Source organism: Zingiber officinale, chromosome 4A, assembly GCF_018446385.1.
Source record: "Zingiber officinale cultivar Zhangliang chromosome 4A, Zo_v1.1, whole genome shotgun sequence".
Taxonomy (NCBI): domain Eukaryota; kingdom Viridiplantae; phylum Streptophyta; class Magnoliopsida; order Zingiberales; family Zingiberaceae; genus Zingiber; species Zingiber officinale.
In genome coordinates, this window is record NC_055992.1 from 152,595,753 (window position 1) to 152,618,127 (window position 22,375).

General features: G+C 34.9%; 2 protein-coding genes across 2 annotated transcripts; both read left to right on the forward strand.

Moving 5' to 3' along the window:
- The first annotated feature begins 5,887 nt into the window (after positions 1–5,887).
- On the forward strand, positions 5,888–8,270 carry LOC121973804 (BTB/POZ domain-containing protein At3g49900-like). The gene is made up of 4 exons (XM_042525156.1): positions 5,888–6,094; positions 6,183–6,252; positions 6,477–6,995; positions 7,506–8,270. The coding sequence occupies exons 1-4, from the start codon at positions 5,937–5,939 to the stop codon at positions 8,181–8,183; spliced, it is 1,425 nt and encodes a 474-aa protein (XP_042381090.1). The 5' UTR covers positions 5,888–5,936; the 3' UTR covers positions 8,184–8,270.
- Positions 8,271–9,710: 1,440 nt separating this feature from the next.
- On the forward strand, positions 9,711–21,873 carry LOC121971728 (peptidyl-prolyl cis-trans isomerase CYP65-like). The gene is made up of 12 exons (XM_042523134.1): positions 9,711–9,963; positions 14,540–14,677; positions 14,759–14,821; positions 14,913–15,016; positions 16,482–16,573; positions 16,663–16,752; positions 16,833–16,908; positions 16,986–17,359; positions 17,523–17,779; positions 17,859–18,147; positions 21,268–21,369; positions 21,484–21,873. The coding sequence occupies exons 2-12, from the start codon at positions 14,550–14,552 to the stop codon at positions 21,688–21,690; spliced, it is 1,782 nt and encodes a 593-aa protein (XP_042379068.1). The 5' UTR covers positions 9,711–9,963; positions 14,540–14,549; the 3' UTR covers positions 21,691–21,873.
- The last annotated feature ends 502 nt before the right edge of the window (positions 21,874–22,375 follow it).

Sequence of the window (22,375 nt, forward strand, 5' to 3'; positions counted from 1 at the left end):
TTGAAAAAAAATTTACTAGAATTAAATCTTGGTAAATACTTAAAAGGAAATGCGGAATTAAAAAAAATAAAGTATACTAGGTAAAACTTTAAAGGAAATGAGGAGTATACTATGCAAGACTTTAAAGGAAATGCGGAATTAGAAAATGCAAGTATTTTAGGGGGTGTATTCAATGTTAGACTTTTAATTACTTTGAATGACTTTTATAGATTTTAAAAGTCTAGATGTATTCAATCTAGACTTTTATAAACTTTATAGAAATCTAGTGGTATCCAAATTAGATTTTTATAGAGTTTTAAAAAGTTATGTGGTATTCAAACTTGACTTTTTAAAACTCTATGAAAAACTTTTGGTATCCAAAGTTTTAATAGATTTTTATGGATTCTTTTAGAAATCCTTAAATATAAATTTTAACTAATAAAAGCTCTCCAAAACACTTGTACAATTTTAAAAATAAAATAAAAAGTCTTCTCCTCATTATTGAGATTTCTATAGACTTCAAATCACTTTAATTTTTTACAAATAAGTCATTTCTCTTCTCACTCTTTGATTTTGATTATTTCTTTGATCTTAAAGGTCATGCCCTTGTTCAACCTCTTAGCGGCTTGCATCAGCCTCTCAACATGCATTTTATGCGAAGCTGAGAGTCCTCTGAAATGTCGTTCTCCAACATTATAACGACAAAAGAATGGATCGAAACGGCTGGAACAGAACAGCTGTCGCTTGCAGCCTTTTCTCTGGCGGTGGCTCACGGGTAGGTGGAGATTTTTTTCTTTTGTTGCTTGTGATGGGAAACAATGAGTGTCATCTAGTGAAGCGGTACACCGGAAAGGAGGAAAACAAACAGAAAAATTGTTTGAGGCGGTCGGTGATGCTTCCGTTGGCTACTTGCGAGCAGGTCAAAATCGATTTGAATGGCGGCGCTGTGCATAGAGGGAAGAAAAACTTGAGACATTAGGTTTTAATATAAAATATATATTAATAAATCAAATTAATTCTCAACTTAATTAATAGATAATTTAATAAAGTCTAATGAAATTCAACCTAAAAATATTCTATAAAATTTATTAAATTTTAAAAATTCCTAAATAAAATTTATATATTTATATTTATTTATTTTAATAATATTATTACTAATCAAATTAATAATAATAATATTAATTTTATTACTAATCAAATTTATCAATTCATCATTTTATTAAAAATTTGACCAAATTAAGGGTTGACCAACATTTTATATTAATTTGGATCAAAATTATAAATAAAAATATTTAAAATTATTATAATATTGTTGGATTTAAAATTATATTATTAAAGTTTTTTTTAAAAGTGAGACATTATCTTCTCTTTGTTTTTAGCCAAAATAAGATAAAAATATAAAAAGTTGAAAAAGTTTTTTATGGATAAGTACGCTATTTATTATTTTATTAAAAAATAAATTTAATTAGATATTTTAGGTTTTGTTTGAAAATAAATATCACGAGACCATGACCACCTACGCTTTTCGAAGATTGAATACACCCCTTAAATACATAAGTTTCTATGAAGTTTACAAATATATGTAAAAGTCTTACAAAAAAGTCTATAGAACTCCATGAAATTCTTTTAATAATTATATGAGTTTCTATAAAAGTCAATAAAAATCTATCAACTCCACAAAAGTCTATCATTAAAAAAAGTCAATGAAAATCATTCAATCTCTTGAATACACCCATTAGGTAAGACTTTAAAGGAAATGCGGAATTGAAAAATGCAAGTATACTAGGCAAGATTTTAAAAGAAATACGAAGTATACTAAACAAGACTTTAAAGGAAATATGAAATTGGAAAATGCAAGAATTCTAGGCAAGACTTTAAAGAAAATGCGAAATTGGAAACTATAAGAATACTAGGCAAAACTTTTAAAGGAAATGCGGAATTGAAAAATGCAAATATAGAAATAACAATTCTATACACCCCTTTTTTATTATTTTTTTTTCAAATTTTAACCTTTCTTTTGGTGAAAATAATTTCTTTTTATTTCGGCCTTCTTTTTTTTTTTGCCAAAAATATATTTTTTTAAATTTCAACCTATTTTTTTTTGCTTATTTTTTTTATAGCAACAAGACAACTAGAACTCACTAAGATTGAGATGATAACCATAAGTAGATAATGTTGAACAAAATAAATAAAGATTCAAGCACAAAAGAAAAAGGATAACCAAATCGATTTAGAAAAAAATCCAAAGCTCTGATACCAAATGATGTGAACCCAATGAGAAAGATATCTCAAGAACCCACAATGAATTGAAGAAGAAATAAAGAAAGGTCTAAATCGATAAGATTGATGAAAATAACCTTGACCCAATGCTTAAGAAAGCACGAACTTTGGTATAGAAGATGGAAGACGCCACAACCTTGGGATGATGGTTAATAAGTCTTCGAACGCCACAAGGGAATGCCTTGATAAGTTCTAGTCCAATGAAGAACCAACAAGTGAGAGTCTCACCATGCTTTAGATTGAAAATATGTCAAAAGATACATGTGTGGTCGTCACCCCCTTTATTTATAGCTATAGGGTGACCAAAAAATCCTAAAAGGCCAAAAGAAAACTCATTTAGTAAAGGTCTATATAGACTACTTAGCCATTTTAAGCTTATGACATTATTACACCCCAAAAAAGTAGAAATTAAGTTTAAATTGAGTGGACATATATCTACTACATAGACATAAGACTTAAGTGCTAATTAAACTCATCTAATGCTTGAATTAGGTTGACTAAGCTAGATAACTTACTCTTGATCAAACCTTTTTCAATGATAGCTTTGGCCTTCACATCTTCAATTAGCACATTAAATGCTTCCTTCATCTTTTTAGCCTTAGCCAGGGTCGTCTCAACCCTTTTTGAAGCCCTAGGCAGAAAAAAAATAAGGTTTTAATATTTTTTAAAAAATAAATATTATTAGAGATGTTTAATTTTATTAGTTATAGTAAAAAGTAGAAGTTGTTAGCCTAGCAGCTTAACACAGTCAATCTTATAATCATCTATGAGGAGATAAATTAGGAAGTTGTGGTTGACTACTAACTGTGGGAAGAGCATTTTTCTCGACTTTACCGAGATTCAACTCATTGGTCATTGTGCATTAGCCAACTCAACCATGTGGGGGGGGGGGGGGGGGACATTTAATTTTATTATTAAAATTTAAAAGAATAGTTTCATATATTACCAATAATAATTTATACAATTGGAAGTAGTGACAGACTATGCCACATATCAATAATTTTATCTTGTGTCAAACTTCACTTCTTTATTAGTAAAATTTAAAAAATAAAAAATATTTATGTTAACTAATTTGGAAACGAGTAATAAATTATTATAATATTATTAATATACATTTTAATTGTTATTTAAAAAAATATCAATCAATTTTAAAGTTGAGGAAAGAAAGTCTTGACACAACAATAAAATTATTGTATGTAACCTAAAGAAATAAGTTCAAGTACTAGATATAGTTATTACTTAAAATAGATTCTTTCTTGAAATCTTGTAGGGAGGGAGCTTTATAAATCAAATTATCTTTTTATCAATTTTAATTTTGATAAATTATTAAGAAAAATTATTTAACCAAAAATAGTTAACTAATAAACATTAATGGTGAATTATTAAAAAATTGAAAGAAAAATAAAATTTTTAAAAAATGATAACGAAGGAGTAGATATAAAAAAAATAAAATTTAGAAAAAAATACTCATAAATATTTTTAATTTATTAACAAAACTTAATTTTGATTAGTAAATTAAAATTTTACTAGTAAAAAGTTAAAAATTACTAATTAAACTAGTGTGATCGTGCACACGCGTTGCGTGTGTAATATAATAATATATAAATTATTTGGGTATTTGAAAATCCGAATTGTTTAAATTTTTTAGTGTCACCCTTATAAACCCAGCAACAAACTACTGTAACGGGCTTCCCTATGCAAAAAAAATATTTTATTTTAATATTATACTTGTTTTAGTAAAAAAAACTAAGAAAAGTATATTTTTTAACATCGTCAGCCAAAAATATTTATAGAAGCTTCTTTCATCATAGTATTGTCAATTCTAAGATGTGAGACTAAATAGAACTATATTTTTTTATATAAAACAACCAGAGAAAAATTCATAATAATATGTCGCAGCCGAGTCTTGAACTCTAGATCACATGTTTCGCTTGTGAAATTACTAATAAAGCTTGGAATTATTTTTAGTGTAAATAGAAAAAAGGACATTAACGTAAATGCATTTTAGGCCTCACCAAAGTTAGTTAGTAAAGGGGGAGATTTTTAATAAAATAGTAAGATTTTAATAAAAAAATAAAAATAAATTATTAACAAATCTAATTTTAATTGTAAAAAAATAAAATTATCAATTAAATTTAACAAGAGTAAAAAAATAAAAATGATCTAGACTTTAATCTATTAAAAATTATTAATTAAATTAAAAAATTAAAAATTACTGACTAAATATAATTTGACTAATAAAAAATTTAAATTATCAATGAAAATAAATCTCGACTAATTTTATTTTAATCATAATTTTAAATATTTAATATACAACTTTATATATATTTTTTAAATTAATATATATATATATATATATAGTGGGCCCCAATATAATAGGGGCCCTAGGCATAGGCCTTAATGGCCTATTCCTTGGCCCGACCCTGGCCTTAGCCCTTGTAGTTGGGTCTCCATTGATGCATAATGATCATCATTAATATCTAGAATGGGTTGAGCATGATCCACATCGTTAGCTTGTTGGGCAACTTGTTGTTCTTTTCTTTGACTTCATAAGTGCGTAAAATTATATAGCCTCGCATATGCATAGCGTACATGTACCTGTAAATGGAGACCCCCTTTTATAGTATTATTGTTTGTTTGCACATAAATCTCAAAGTATTTCTAAAAAAATAGACCATAAAATGCTTTGACATTTTTTCGATCGACTGTAGCTTGCAAGAGCAATCAGGTTGAATTTGAGGAATGTTGTTGGAGATTCATCCTTCGCTCAGCCGCTCCAGTCGAACCAAGTGTCTAGTTTGTCCGGTCGGATGATAGGTCTGATCAACAAATTACTTGGACGAAATAGTTAATCGTGTTATATATCCCCGAGTGATGAAGAGGACCTGGTGGCTCTAGATGGTACTAACTCAGCTTGAAAGTTTTATCAATACTAAGGGACTCGGTGTCCAATCAGTACAAGGATCCGATCGAATAACCTCTTGGATGAGACACTCGACTGCACTGATCCAAGTATTGACCACTTCTTAACTCTGACAGTCATATCAGTCGATCTTCTGAATTTTAACCTGATTTAAGGACCCATCTTATTCACTATATCATATATATTATAACTATTACAATTTTTCATTACAATATTATATTGATCCGTATAAAAATTATAATATATATATCAATATAATATTATAATGAAAAATTATAATAGTTATAATATATATATATATATATATATAAAAGGAAATCAATCTCTATTGTTTTCATTTAACAATTACTTTGAATGACAAATTGAACTTGTGATTTTTGTTCCATTTTCCATTTACTTAATGATTTTTTACTTCGTATCTCTTCTCCTAAACACTGGTCGAAGTCGACGATCGCATTCCAAATTAATCTATTAGAAGAATTGGATACATGGGTTAGTAAAAAAAAATAATAATCCTAACACACATGAAAATCCACATGAGCAACTCTAATAAATGCATGCATTAGACCTTCATAATTCTGAAACATCAAAACCTTTGTGATAATTGCACCACATTTATGACCTTTCACGTGCATGCATTCAATGCCTTCCCCTCATTTAAATTCCCCTCCTCCAACCCTAAAGACCACGCCATTGCCTGAAACTTCTCTGTAGCAAAACCCTCGTAGTTCCAACTGATCAAGAGAAGGAGACGATGAGAGGCTGGCAAGAGCTTGGCGTGGTGGACACCATCTACGAAGAAGACGAAGACGAAGACGACGAGAGCTTCAATTCCCTCTCCTTCACGCCTTGTGCAAGTTTGAGTCTCACGCCTTCACCTGATCCATCCCTAGAGAGGAGTGTGAAAGAATGGTATGCAGATCTTCTGTTGTTTGTTTCTCCAAGTTTATTTCCATCTCGATTACGATTTATTTAGAATTTTTCACCTTGATTTTTTAAGGACTCAGGCGACCGGAGTGAAGCCCGATGTTGTCGTCCAAGTTAACGGCGACTTGTTCCATCTTCACAGGGTACGTTATCAAAGTCGATCGATGAGGATTTTTCAGGTCAAAAGAGGAAAATATTGATTGCACGCGTTCTGTATTTGCTGCCACGATGCAATTACTTTTTTCGTTATATTCGGTGCATTTGTTTTTGGCAAAGATCTTTCTTATTGGTCGAGATTTTGGCAAGGATTTAATGGCTGCGTTGATCGTAATTAGTATTATCTTTTTCCGGATCCGTTCCATTACAGGAGCCGTTAGTATCGCACAGCGGTTACTTTGAGCGGCACTTGGCGGCGAGCAGCGCGGTCGCCGTCTCCCCGCCGTCCAGCATGACCGCGGAGACGTTCGCCGGAGTGGCCGGCTTCTGCTACGGCGGCCGCGTGGCGCTGTCGCCGACCAACCTAGCGGCTGTCTGGGTCGCGGCGGAGTGGCTGCAGATGGGAGGCAACGACGCGGGGCTCGTCGCGCAGGCGGAGAGCTACTTCCACCGGGAGGTGGTCACTTCCGGCGAGGATCCTGCTGCGACGGTGCTCCGCTCCTGCGCGGCGTTCCAGCTGTCGCCGGAGGCGGAGGCAGCGGCGGCTGCGGAGGTCGCCGCTTCGTGCGTTGAGGTGCTGGCGGCGTCGGGCGGCCGCGGCGACGGGAGATGGACGGAGGATTTGGCGGCGCTGTCGGTCGAGCAGTTCAGGCGGCTCGCGGCTGCGATACGGGTGCGGCATATGCTCGACCACGATTTGCTCTACCGTATAGTTAACCATTATCTCATTGTAAGTTATTTTTTTTAAATTTTTAATCCAAGTATTTAAGTTGATTAATTTTAGAGGTGATCATAAAAATTTGTCATCCACCACTAAAATAAATCCAAGAAAATATATCTAAAAAAGAGGCCTGGCATCGTTCTCTTACCATATAACAATTGTTATTCATCCTTTTTAATTTTCATTATCAATTTCGATTCGAAAGTAAACTCTTTAAACAGAAGAGATACTGATGCTCATTTAACTCTTTGTTGGGCCACATTCCATACAGTATTAATGAGGGTGAGAAACAGTACAGTGAAGTGGAGATTGAAATTTGAATTCAGAAGGAAAAAAAAAATAGAAGAGGCAGATGTAAATTTCATATCTAATTGATGGAGTTTCCTCAACAAGATCATCTATGGAGTTTACTTTCAGCATTGTGCCATGTGCTGATCCTTCAAAAAATTTATGAACTCACCTAAAATCACACGTGTATCTGATCCCAACTTTACTCTGTTCGCTGGATCTACGGTGCAGGGTCATGATGGCGAGCTGACGGAGGAGGAGAAGGTCCGGATCTGCTCCAATATCAATTGCATGAATCTTTCGCCGGGCGTGCTTGTCCATTTGGTCCAGAACCCGTGCCTCCCCGTCCGCTTCGTCGTCCAGGCCATGCTCGTGGAGCAACTCCACACCCGGCGCCTCAGCCTCGACCGCGCTGCCGTGGCTTGCCGCGGGGACCGCGGCGCCGGTGAGGACGACGACATAGGAGACGCGGTGGAGCGTGTGCAGCCGCCGCCCACGCTGGGGGCGATCCTGCAGCGGGACGCGGCGCGCCGGTACGCGTCGCAAATCCGCGCAGCGGCGGAGGCCACTAGCCTCCGCATCGAGAGCCTGGAGCGCGACCTCAACGGCCTCAGGCAGAGGCTGCGGTGGTCGGAGGAGAAGCGAGCGGATATGGAGTCCGTCCGGTCGTCCAGCTTCCGCATCGTTCGCGGCGCTGAGGCGGACGAGGAACTGGCGTTGACGGCGGGCAAGGGGAGCGCCCCGAGGAGCGGCGGGCTTGGGCGAAGGTTGATGCGGGGGCTAAGGCAGCTGTTCCAGAAGACGCCGGAAGCGGGCGGCCAGGAGTCAAGCGCCAGAAGCGCAGGCCGTGACGTGGAGGTGGCGGGCAAGGTGCGGCGCGGCCACCGGAGAAATAACTCCTTTAGTTGATTTTCTTGCGCTGTTTGGTTGCGTTGTTTTTCTCTTGCGTGATAACAATATTTTCAAAATTTTAAAAGGAAAGGCATAACAATATTTTCGGGGTTAATGTCAAAATGTATCACAACTAGGTTTGGATGGGTGTTAACTTGAAAAAATAAAAAAATATTATAGCTTAGCCTCGGACAATGGCACAGCGGCACGTGTCTTCTTAATTTTTTCAAAGTTTCAACTTAGTCGAATTAACAAATAATTTTTTTTAAAAAGGCAGGATAGATGAATAGTACCAACTAAAATAAAAAATATATTATACTATAATTTTTCTGATTTATTTTGATAAATGAAAAACTTTCATAATATTATATTATAATTTTTATCCCGATTTATCTTGATGTCAAAAATAATAATAATAAAATATTATAATTTTTGTCCTAACTAAGTTGGTATTTAAATAGTAAACTTATATCATGGCTAAGAATTTAAATCATGACTGTGATAAATAATCCTTCCATTTAAAACCGCTTAATACTTGATTTATCAATCTTCATCTCATCACGAGCTAGACAATGCACTAAGCATCAATTAAAATATTATATTTTTTCCCATGGGCATAGTTATGTAGTAAAGCAGCGGGGGCTCTTTTTCAAAACCTAGTGATATTTTCACGAGAGTTCGAATTTTACCTTGGATATTTTTGAATGCCCTTGAATCGTCGAATAATTAGTGATATTGGATCTTCTCTATTATTCTTCTGCGCTTTTCAAATTTATTTGGCGGACGGTTCATGGAATCGGATCGTTTTATTTTTAAAATTAATTGGATGGCAAGTGAGAGTTGGATATCTTGTTAAAAAAAATAATATAAATATTATATGTTTTAATAAATCTAAAAATAATAAATCTATCAGTATTTGATGTGCCATGTTACAGTTTGTTTTTTTACCCAATTTTAAAGATTTTTTTTAATTTTGGTTTTTGACCTTTTTAGCAGAGAGTTTAAAGGGCTGAGGGTGTTTTTGAAAAAGAGAGCCACGTTTGAACATAACATAGGTCGCGTTTGATTCGGGATGATCCTTGATAGTCTTGATTATCTATCCAAGATTATCAACAAAATCTTTATTTGGTTTAGGTAATCAACGATTCCGAAGTTATAATGCATACCTGACACGTCAGCAATTTGGGCATCCAACCCGAAATCGAAAAACCTCAAAAAAATAAGAGTACGTTCGATTTGTTCGTTTTTCATTTTCATTTTTTGAAAAATGCGCGTTTCTAAAAAATGATATTTGATTTGTATTTTTCATGTCTATTTTCTAAAAAATTAGATAGTGTTTTCTAGAAAAATAAAGAATAACAAAAAGTCATTTTCTATTTTCTAGAAAACGCATGTTTTTCAGAAAATAAAAATGAAAAACGTGTAAACCAAACGCACTATAAGATTTTTCTTGATTCCAGGATTAACAGTTTTTATAGATAAAATTAACCTCGATTGTGACAAAAATAACCTTATAAATTTATCAAATATCAATTTGCCACCGACGCTGGAAAACCCAAACGAAAACCCACCCCGTGTTCGCGTGTTCCCTGCCTCACAGAAACCTTAGCGCGGCGTCGATCCTCCTTGCGGCGAACCTCCGTGCGGCGATCCTCCTTGCGGCGATCTAGCAGCGTTCTTCCCTGTCGCGAAGGCATCCCCACTCGCGAACTCTTTCCCCCTTCGCAAAGAGCCCTAGCAGCTTCCCCCTCTGAAGGCGTCCCACTAGCAAACATTCCCCACTCCTCTTCTTGAAAAGGTATGATCTTCAACCTCCGTTTGCATGGAGAGACATCTTAAAGTAGGTTTGCTAGCTTCATGGTACTTCATCCAAGGAAAATGCAAAACTCAGATCATTGTGCTTCCTTAGTTGATCAACAATAGGTGAACAAAGATCATTCACAATTTCACAAGGTTTGATTTGTCAAAAAATGTCATCTGATTTTTTTTCGATTTTGATGTATGGATCCATGGCAGCAAGGTTTGTCCAACTTGTTTCATAGGAAAATCCTAAGGAACAGAGCCTAACCTGATTTAACTCACCAATTTTCACAACCTGACCAAATTTAACTGATTTTTTTGTCAATCTTATCAATAGTAACATACAATAATGACGAAATTAAAATATAATTGTAAAATTAGCTACATGAAATTAACATGATTTCACTAAACCAGTTTTGCTAGATTGACATATGAAGCATATTTTAATTTGACATATTGTCTTGGTTAATGCAAGTTTTCTTTGGTACAGATTTGATGGGTTGGGTAATGTACAATGTTAAATGATAAATTGTTATGAGTTGTCAAAAGTTGCCATTATTATTGAGATTAAATGGTCAAAACATTTGTATTTGTCGTAGTAGGATTGTTTGATCAACAAAGTCAAAATGGTATGAATTGAAGAGTAAATGATAGAGTTAGAAGACAAATTAGAAGAGTAAATGAATTGAAAGTTGAATGTGCACAGGTAAAGCAAGCTTGTGATAGAATCAGCATGTACCAGTAAGCATCCAATGACTTACAAGAAATTGAAGAAACTATAATGCCTAGGAAAGAGCAAATAAACAGAATGCTAAACAAATTAACATGAATTTATTGAATCTAATCAATTACAAGAATTACAGAAGATCAAATATGAATCTCAGAGTCCAAAAATATCTGAAACACAACATAGAATGGCAGCTCAATAGGCTATTACATTATACAAGCACTGAATAGGAAGGTAAAACTTTATGCAACTTAGTAATTGAGTTTGAATTGACTTCTCACTGGGGCATTTGAGCATGAATAACTAGAAAAAACTTAGAAGCGTAGAAGAGAGGATAGGGAACCTGAAAATGTGGGTATGAAGAGTGAAAGAGAGACTTCAGTGGAAGGAGGATGCAGGAAAGATGTAGCCAGAGTTACATATGGCAGTGATGAGGAACATAAATGGGGATCACATTGCTGCAGGGTGCAGTGGATAAGAATGGTTGGAGGGGTGTACTATTTTTAGGTTTTGTATTTAAAAATTATTACATCTAGATCAGTTTGATTAATCTAGGTTTTAACTAACCATAGCATAGTCATAAAAAATCAAACTGGAAACAAACTAGAAGAGCTAGGTCATTGGTTCATTGTTTAAACCAGTTGATCAATTGGTTAAATTTTAGATAGATCCAATAATTAACCTGGAAGAGTTAACTGGTCAGACCAACCCAGATTAACTGATTGAATTGTTTTTCATAACCATCCTAAATTTCATAATGAAAAATCATCATTATACATTACTGTCACAGTACCAAATAGGATTCAATTATAACTAGTATAAAATAAACCAATTTACAAAGATCGAGGGAATAAATATTGATAAAAAACTAGCCAGACAAACACAAGGATAACCAATTCAGCAAAGTCAAATGCTAACATATCGTTTGCAAAATCAAAATGACACTGACGTCTTCAATTTTCTGACCCAAACAATCAAGTATAATGGCACCTAAAATTAAAGTTGCATAATTGTACCTACACAGTTAACCAACAGATTATCAATCTATACCTGCTGGTACTTAAAAACTTCAAAAGTTAAAATTTACTGCCAAGTGAGGAGGAGGAACTCAAAACTTTAAATCATAGTGACAAGCTTACCATTCATTCCTTACCAGATTGCAACTTAAAATCCGAATTTAAAGACAATAAAACAGAAAACCACTTACCAATGCTTGATATCTGAGCAGGCAACCTTGTGCCGAGTCCGGTAGTCTCTGTTCTCACTTCGGCACTTGTTCGAAATAGGGGAAGTCAAACTGCGACAGGCAACAGCAACCGATGGACCAATCTAATCAACAGTTGGACTCATGTCCGTAATAGGGCAAAGGCGAGAAGGAAAAGAGATCAAATGAGGATATAAAAGAAGATTTGGACCAGAAGAAGGTATCGTTCACTGTTCCGGCAGCCGGATCATGTGTTGGCGGAAAAGGTTTTGCGGGTTTAGCGAGAAGGGGGAGGAAAGATCGAGTCGTCTCGTGAGACCGAGAGGTGCAACAACGGCTAGGGCTTGCTAGATTTGGCATGCATCAATCTTAAAGGCGTACGCGGAACGCGGAATAGAAGCGGGATCGGACTGCCCAGAGGCGGCGGCGGAGGAGGAGGAAGACGAGGAGGGGTCTTCTAATAAATTATCTGGATATTTTACTAATAAACTATTATTTCTGGATTAATTTGGTTAATAGATTGCCATTTAGGTAATTATTCTTAAACTTAATTTGGTTATTAGAAGACCCCTCCTCGTCTTCCTCCTCCTCCGCCGCCGCCTCTGGGCAGTCCGATCCCGCTTCTATTCCGCGTTGTTGCACCTCTCGGTCTCACGAGACGACTCGATCTTGCCTCCCCCTTCTCGCTAAACCCGCAAAACCTTTTCCGCCAACACATGATCCGGCTGCCGGAACAGTGAACGATACCTTCTTCTGGTCCAAATCTTCTTTTATATCCTCATTTGATCTCTTTTCCTTTTCTCCTTTGCCCTATTACGGACATGAGTCCAACTGTTGATTAGATTGGTCCATCGGTTGGCGTTGTCTGTCGCAGTTTGACTTCCCCTATTTCGAACAAGTGCCGAAGTGAGAACAGAGACTACCGGACTTGGCACAAGGTTGCCTGCTCAGATATCAAGCACTGGTAAGTGGTTTTCTGTTTTATTGTCTTTAAATTCAGATTTTAAGTTGCAATCTGGTAAGGAATGAATGGTAAGCTTGTCACTATGATTTGAAGTTTTGAGTTCCTCCTCCTCACTTGGCAGTAAATTTTAACTTTTGAAATTGTTAAGTACCAGCAAGTATAGATTGATAATCTGTTGGTTAACTGTGTAGGTACAATTGTGCAACTTTAATTTTAGGTGCCATTATACTTGATTGTTTGGGTCAGAAAAATTGAAGACGTCAGTGTCATTTTGATTTTGCAAACGATATGTTAGCATTTGACTTTGCTGAATTGGTTATCCTTGTGTTTGTCTGGCGAGTTTTTTTATCAATATTTATTCCCTCGGTCTTTGTAAATTGGTTTATTTTATACTAGTTATAATTGAATCCTATTTGGTACTGTGACAGTTGCTATTGCTGTTATGGTTACTATATACAATGTATAATGATGATTTTTCATTATGAAATTTTAGGATGGTTGTGAAAGATAAACAATTCAATCGGTTAATCTGGGTTGGTCTGACCAGTTAACTCTTCCAGGTTAATTATTGGATCTATCTAAAATTTAACCAATTGATCAACTGGTTTAATCAATGAACCAATGACCTAGCTCTTCTAGTTTGTTTCCAGTTTGATTTTTTATAACTATGCTATGGTTAGTTAAAACCTAGATTGGTGATCTATTAATCAAACTGATCTAGATGTAATAATTTTTGAATACAAAACCTAAAAATAGTACACCTCTCCAACCATTCTCATCCACTGCCCCCTGCAACAATGTGATCCCCATTTATGTTCCTCATCACTGCCATATGTAACTCTGGCTACATCTTTCCTGCATCCTCCTTCCATTGAAGTCTCTCTTTCACTCTTCATACCCACATTTTCAGGTTCCCTATCCTCTCTTCTACGCTTCTAAGTTTTTTTCTAGTTATTCATGCTCAAATGCCCCAGTGAGAAGTCAATTCAAGCTCAATTACTAAGTTGAATAAAGTTTTTCCTTCCTATTCAGTGCTTGTATAATGTAATAGTCTATTGAGCTGCCATTCTATGTTGTGTTTCAGATATTTTTGGACTCTGAGATTCATATTTGATCTTCTGATAATTCTTGTAATTGATTAGATTCAATAAATTCATGTTAATTTGTTTAGCATTCTGTTTATTTGCTCTTTCCTAGGCATTATAGTTTCTTCAATTTCTTGTAAGTCATTGGATGCTTACTGGTACATGCTGATTCTATCACAAGCTTGCTTTACCTGTGCACATTCAACTTTCAATTCATTTACTCTTCTAATTTGTCTTCTAACTCTATCATTGGGTGTAGATGGGATTATATAGTGAATTTTTTTATTACCTTAGTTCTGTCTTGCAGATTTTAGCAAACTTATAATTTACGACAGTATAATTTAACTTCCTTTACATTGAAAGGTTCATAGATCATTCATGTGTAATAGTATACTATTATCTTTATGAAATACCTAGAATTTTATTTTATTTATAAAAGAATTTGCAATTTTTATATATTTGTTTTGGAGAAATGAGTATAAGAATTAAGACACTGCCTTTGTGGCCTATGGTCAAACATGGACTGATATATGTGTTTCCAAATTTCTATTTCATTCTCCTCATACCTCACGGCTGTTTTTGCGGCATCAACAGCCAAGGCAAGATGGGAAAGAAGCAACACAGTAAAGATCGGATGTATATAACAAAAACTGAGTGGGCAACTGAGTGGGGTGGTGCCAAATCTAAAGATAACTCTTTACCCTTCAAACAATTACCCTTTTACTGCTGCTCGTATGCTCCAACTCCAAAGATTTCAATTTTATTTTTATGTTTACCTCCTCAAATTTTTAGTATATTTATGCTCGTTTACAGGCTTACTTTCTTACCATTTGAAGACCCAGTTTGTACTTCCGACGGCAGTGTGTTTGATCTGATGTGAGCCATCTTGTAAAATAATGTTAGTTTTGTGTATCTTCTATTAGATTTACAATGAAAGAATTTTTTTTTTTTTTAACATTGGATACAGGAGTATAGTCCCTTATATCAAGAAATATGGTAAGCATCCTATTTCTGGAGCTGCTTTCAGAGAAGAAGATCTAATTCCTCTTACTTTCCACAAGAATCCTGATGGTAAACTCATGATGATTTTAATCCTTTTATATAGTTTTTTTCAATTTCTTTCTTCTTCATTACAACATTTTGGGTTTAGTAACAGGATATTCTCCATGACACACCAAAATACAAGTAAAATATGATCATATAATGAGTTCCTATATTATATTATTCATTTAAAGGCAGGATCATTTCAGGGAACTATCTGAACGCATATTACTGCTAATAGATGAAGAAAAAGTTAGTGCTGATTTTCATAATAATAATATTAATACTACATGGCATGCAGTAGTGGATAAGATTAGGAATGTTCCAAAATCAATTGTTTAGATGGTGCATTAGTAGAAAGTAACTTCATGAGAGAGTTGGCGGTGATGTGGTTTAAAGTGCTGGCATAAAAAGCATGCTAAAATATATGAGCAAATTGTAAAATGAAGAAATTGAGTAATTGTAAAGTAGTTAATATTGGATTTCAAGAAATTGTTATTTCAATAAAGTTCAGAATTTTGGATAGCATTTTTAATAAGTTAGTAACTAAATACAGGAAAGAAAGGTATTGTCAGGGAAAGGAAATGTAAAACCATTGGTGATTTTGAATGAGTAAAAAGTAAAAAAAAAAAAAAAAATCAAAAGTTCGTGTTGATGATAAAGAAATTATGGTAAGATAGAAAAATATTTCTGCATAATATTTAATAAACTTACAAAAGAATAGATTTTGATAGTAAAGCTTGTGATAATCATAATTGTGTTCATAAGTGAAACCAAACAAAGTAGAGCAGCTTATAAAGAAAATAAAACTAGCTAAGAACATTTTTTCTGATAGCTCCCTGTTGAATTTTGAAAGAATTTAGAACTGTCACGCATAGGAATTGAATGTTGGAATTGTGAAGATTGATTGCTAGGTTTGTGGCGGTGATTAATAGATTGTGCTGAATGATTTTCATCTATCACAGTACTTGGTCTTCCGTTTCTCGAGAAAATCTCTTTGAAATTCCAAAAGATGGAGACCACATTTGCTGTAGTCTTCATCTAGCAATCCACTTCCATATGGTTCTTTAGTTGACTCTCTTATTCTACATAACAGTATAAGAACAGTGTACGTTGATATTTAGACTACAGAATCGGTTAAGCTATTATACGAGGAAAAGAAGAATACATAAACACAAGTAATTCATGTCAGCACTTATATCCTAATATCAACAATTAGCTTTATCTCTTGTTTTAGTTACAAGAATTTTCCAAAAAAACATTTTTTTTACCTTTCACAGGTTAGAGAGCATATTGCTTTTATACTGTACCTATTGCAAAAGTCAAGGTTGGGCATTGTGAAACTACATGTTTGACTTCCTCAATTATGCTATCCTTAGTTTTCTCTTTTCAGTTGTTTTTGGCTGTATTTTCAAGTCTTCTGTATTCGGAGCTTGTGTCTTTTTTAAGGTTTCTACTATAAACCATTAACAGATTGGTTACTTTCTTAATACAGGGGAGTACCAGTGCCCAGTTCTTAACAAAGTTTTTACAGAATTTACACATATAATCGCTGTTAAAACTACAGGAAATGTTTTCTGTTATGAGGTATGTTGGTACAGATGTCTCACTCCTCTGACATTTCCCCATTTTTTTTTATTACGTGTTTAATTCCTCATTTTGGTTTGTTCATGTAGGCGATTAAAGAATTAAACCTCAAAACAAAAAACTGGAAAGAGTTGCTTACAGATGAGCCGTTTACTAAGGATGATTTAATAACAATCCAGGTATGCCGTTCAAAAGAATGCTTCTGCATTTTTGGGTCTTCTGTTAGATAAACTGATGTAGTTTTGTGATGCTATTGCAGAATCCCAATGCACTCGATAGCAAGGTTCTGTCTGATTTTGATCATGTTAGAAATAATCTGGCAGTTGATAATGAAGGTAAATATGTTAGTTTCTAGATAATGTAACTCTTGATAGATGGGAATTAAGTGGTTCCGTTATTCTTGTTTTCATAGATTTGAAGAAAATGAGTGAAGATCCAACCTACAACATTAATATATCTGGTGATATTAAGCAAATGCTTCAAGAACTAGGAACTGAAAAGGGGAAGTTGGTTGCACTGCATGGCGGAGGTGGAGAAAAAGCAAAAAAAGAACGAGCTGCTGCACTATCTGCTATTCTAGAATCAAGATCGCGTGTGAAAGAAGATTCACAATCTGGTGCAAATGGAGACTCCAAACCTGTTCAGTCCTTTAGCATTGTAGATGTTGCATCTGCTTCTGTTCATGGGAGAAGTGCAGCTGCAGCAAAATCAGCTTCTAGTGATAAGACAACTGCTCGAATTGCTTTGCACATGGCAGGTGAACGGGTGCCTGTAAATGCTAAGCTTGTATGCCCACTTTTCTATGGTTAATTTATTTTTATTTTTTTTACAATATTTATCTGCACATGTACCATTGACTTCTGGCATGTTTCTGGCTTCATTTGTAATGTGGATAGGTCCTTGTTCGTGTATTATTTTAACACCTAATGGGAGATGTTGACAATTTCAGGTTAAAAGCCGTTTTACCACTGGTGCTGCCTCGCGCTCATTCACCTCTACTGCTTATGATCCAGTTACACAAAACGAATTCGAATATGTCAAAGTTGAAAAGAATCCAAAGAAGAAAGGATATATTCAGTTGCACACAACCCATGGAGACTTAAATCTAGAGCTACATTGTGACATAACTCCCAGAGCATGTGAAAACTTTATTACACATTGTGAAAACAGTTATTATAATGGTGTAGCTTTCCACCGCAGCATTAGGTGAGTGTCTTTGATGCAACACATTCTCTGCTTCTATTTCCTAAATGAATTCAGAAAATTTACAAATCCTGTTCTGTAGGAATTTCATGATTCAAGGAGGTGATCCCACAGGTACTGGAAGGGGAGGACAGTCCATCTGGGGTAAGCCTTTCAAAGATGAGTTGAATTCAAAATTACTACACTCAGGAAGGGGTATTCTCAGCATGGCCAACAGTGGACCCCATACCAATGGTTCCCAGTTCTTCATTCTTTACAAGTCAGCCAGCCATTTGAATTTTAAGCACACAGTGTTTGGTTCTGTTGTTGGTGGTTTGAACACGCTTACTGCAATGGAAAAGGTTCCTGTTGATGATGATGATAGGCCTATGGTGAGCAATCATTTTTCCTGGTTTTTTATTTTAGTTTGTGTGATGCTTTACTAAATCAACTTTTCCCAGTTGATCATCCTTAGTTTAGTTTTGAAGTACATGTTTAATCTTGTTCTATTTGGCTAGTATCTGATCTGTTCTTCAAGCTTTTTTGTTTTATTGCTTGATGGCAAAGAAGTTTATATGACAAAATTTTTAGATTTTTTTGTCTTAAATGTTTATAGTTGATTGAATTCTTTTGTATGATACATCCTCCATAAATTTGTTTCGTGAAGACCATAAAATCTGTATCACTTCAATCTACAACCTATCTTCATAGTGTTTTGTTACTGAGAATATAGAATACAACCTGAACCCATGTCTCACATCTTTGTGTTTTGATATCATGGATAACTTTAAAATCATTGCTTTATAAAAGGGTTTATCATGGTTTAAAGTGCCGTGTTGAGACGGGCGAAGCATCTTGTTCCGCCCAGTGACCGACACCGACATGACCCCGACACCCGACTCACGACAGTTGTGACGTGTTGCGCGGCCCCGTGGTCGCAACGGAGGGGTCGCTCAACCTCACAACAACAGCCAAGGGGTTGCATAACCCTTCCGTTGCCGTCGTGGAGGTGTCGCGCGACCCTTCCGCCGCTACAGAGGGGTCGCACGACTATCGAGGTTGTGCTGGAGGAGTCACATGATCCCCACGGCCATGACTGAGGGGTCGTGCAACTCAGCGGCAGCGCCGAAGTTATGCAAACTCCCGAGTGGTGTCGGATTTCAGATTTTTTTTAATTAAACTTAGGTTAATTATTTTAATCAACTCCTAACTATGATGGAGATAATTAAAGAGGTTTTATTAAATCCTAATAAACTTATCTAATTAATTTTATATTTCATTTATTTTAATTTAAAAATTATAATAACTTTTTTATTTATTTATTTATTTATCTATTTTCATATTTTTTCCTTTTTTTAAGAATATTATTTATTTTATTTATTTTTTAATTAATATATTTTATATTTAAAAAATACCGAAACTATATCGGCATGACATGATACGGTACCGAAACTTATCGTTCCGGTCCAAGACCGAAACCTCAGCACGGGTCGAAATTTTAAACCTTAGGGTCTATTGCTAAAAGTGGAATGTTTGTAATGGGATATCTGTAGATTTTGTACTTGTCTTGGTATGCAATCACTTAGGCCTCTCAATTCCTGTTACTTATTATTCACGCTTATCCTGTCATCACTTGATCTTATCCTTTAACACTGTTTTTGGCCTAAAAAAATTGTTCTTTTCCATTCTATTATGTCCAGTGTGAAAAAACAATTCTTTGTAGATATGATTTGGAGATTTACAACTCCAGAAAGCCTTTTAAGAATCAGCTCATCCAGCAGTGACTGGGCTTAATTTTCTTTTCATATCTGCTATAAGGAGTCATTGTAATTTAGTTTGTTATATATTTATGTTTCTCTGGTGTAAATATTGGTAAGGTGGATTTGGAAGTCACACCCATTGCCACTTAGGCATTGATTGACACCCATGGGCTCATCTTGAAATGGCAATTGACAGCAAACCAATGAAGTCCAATAAGAGAGCCATCCAAAAGTATTCCAAGAATCATGAATACTATATTAGCACACATTTGTTATCATCCACTAGGGTTGTTCTGAATCATGTTTCTCCAGAAAGCTGGCAACAAGTAGAGTGAGGAAGTCTGCCATGTTTAACTTGGGAAAGTTAAAGATTCCTATAATTCTTATATCTATATTTGAGGCAAATCTACTTACTGTCCCTTGATTCTGTTCCACCTTACAAGTATATTCTCCAGTATCCTATGTTTAAGAGTATATTGAACCCAAAAGGTCCTCAGTCTTACAATCACTCACCAAATACCCAAGATTTATATATACACAAAGTAAAATTTTGTTTTGTGCCACTTGAAATAGGCACCGTGTATATTTCCAGCGAAGAGTCTAGACACGAAACACCATCAAGATAACAACTCCAGCTCGGAGTTCTACTTGAAAGCTGAAGTCCATTGAAGGGTAATCAGCTTCTGCATTAGGGCCATTTCTTCATGGTTTCAACAATGGAACCGTTCATTGTAGTACTTAAACCCTGAAATACATTGAAGGTTGTTCAATTTTGGCATGAAGTTTACAAGATTTCAATGATGAAATCCTACTTGGTACTTTTATTTATAACCCTGAAGTAGATTGAAGGGTGATTGACTTCAGCGTAAAGATCACTTCTTGATGATTTCAACTGTGTAGCCTTACTTTGCTTCCACAATTGCATTATTCTAGCTTAGTCACTAATTCCCGACAGCTAAATAACATTTTAAATCTTGTTTGTCAGTTCTTACTTTTATAAAAATTAGTTTCAAGTTTGAACTTGCAAATGCTGTTCTCAGCTTCCTAGAGAGCTATTGACTTCATTTTGCAACAGTAGGAATTGACAATGCATCTATGCTTGGTTTGGACTATTATGACATCAAATCTTAAGGGAAACCTTACGTCCCAGCCAACTCCAGAATGAACTTCTGTGGTTGCAGATACTGGTGATGCTGTTGGTTGACATTATAATTGAACCACAAAATTACATTTTCTACATTTTCAGCAGCCATCATTAATTTTCATGCACAGTTCACTCACAATGCCATGACGTCTTTTCTCAACTTCTTTTTCTTCATTGTGTAAAGTCTGTTCTACATAATCACAGTAACATTAAGATTCAGACCATATCTATTATTTAATTAATGTAATTCAGCAACTTTCTGAAGGAACTGGACAGTAGATGTCTTCTCCTGTAAAAGTGAAACATGTAATCCCTTCTGCACATCTTCAGCAACTTTCTGAAGGAACTGGACAGTAGATGTCTTCTCCTGTAAAAGTGAAACATGTTTATGGCAATAACTTGCTAAATATTGTTAACCAAATCTTTAAATATCTGTTTGTTTTTTTAGCTGTTTTGTGTTAAAGCATGATGATTCTTCCTTTTCCCTCTCCATATGATATCTGATCTTTCAACCTATAATAGTTGGCGCTGCAAAGGATCTTCATTTCATTTCTTAGATTTTGACAATAATTATTCCTTTATCTCTTATGCGGTTCCTTCTTTATCAGGAGGAGATAAAGATAACAAGTGTCACCATTTTTGTAAATCCTTATACTGAGATAGACGAAGAGGAAGTGAAGGCTGAAGAGGAAAAACACGATCAAGAAAAAGTAAAAATTTCTATTATTTACTGTCATTGTATATTGACATATTTTTCCTTTTTGCACAATTTTGCAAATCTACAAGACAGTATTATTGTCCCCTACTTTTCTGAAAATTTCCAGGATAAGGTAGGTTCATGGTACAGTAAGCCAAGCGTTGGAGTGGCTGGTTCTATGGGTGTCCCTGGCGGTATCGGCAAGTACCTCAAAACAAAGACCTCCACATCCACTGATTCTTCAGTTGCCAATGTTGCAAGATCAGATGACTCAACCAAGAAGAGAAAAGTAGAGGCCTCAAATGTAGAGTTCAAGAACTTCTCTAACTGGTAAAGGTATTCATGTACCATATTGACGACTAGCCTTATGCTGAACTTGCATAGTATTATTCCTGGATTGATTTTTCATGTTGACATGAGAGTTTCACTTAGCATGTATCAGTAGTTATATGTTTGTATGACAAATGAAATTTCCCCTTAGTTCTGATCACCTGTATTCCATCAAATATTTCATCAAGGCTATCCTGACCATGATCTCAAGATTGATTTCAGCATCCCTTCCTGTGAACAGAAGCTTTCCAAAGAAACTTAGCTGTGAAGTACAGGATTTCAATGGTAACTGCTATTAGCTTTATCAGCCAATGATCGCTGTCAGACGTCTGATTTCTATTTAGCTCGGTGGACGGTTTGACGATTATGGTTCCTGGTTTGAAATGCCAGTTGGTTATGGTTCAGTTTACGGTTCCTGAAAGTACAAAATTATTATTATTTTTATTTTAAAAATATTTAAATATTTATATTTTTTTAAAAAATATATATAAAGTTTTATTTTTTTTAAAAAAATATTTAAATATTTATAAATTTTAATAATATAAAAAAATTGTATTAATATAAGTTGTCTATCTATTCTTTTAAAGTATAGAGGAATCACAGCTTAGCCTTTAGAAGGTGATATTATTCACTTTTATTTTTTGTTTTCATAGTGTTAATTCTTCAATATAAACTCTTTTACCTCCCAT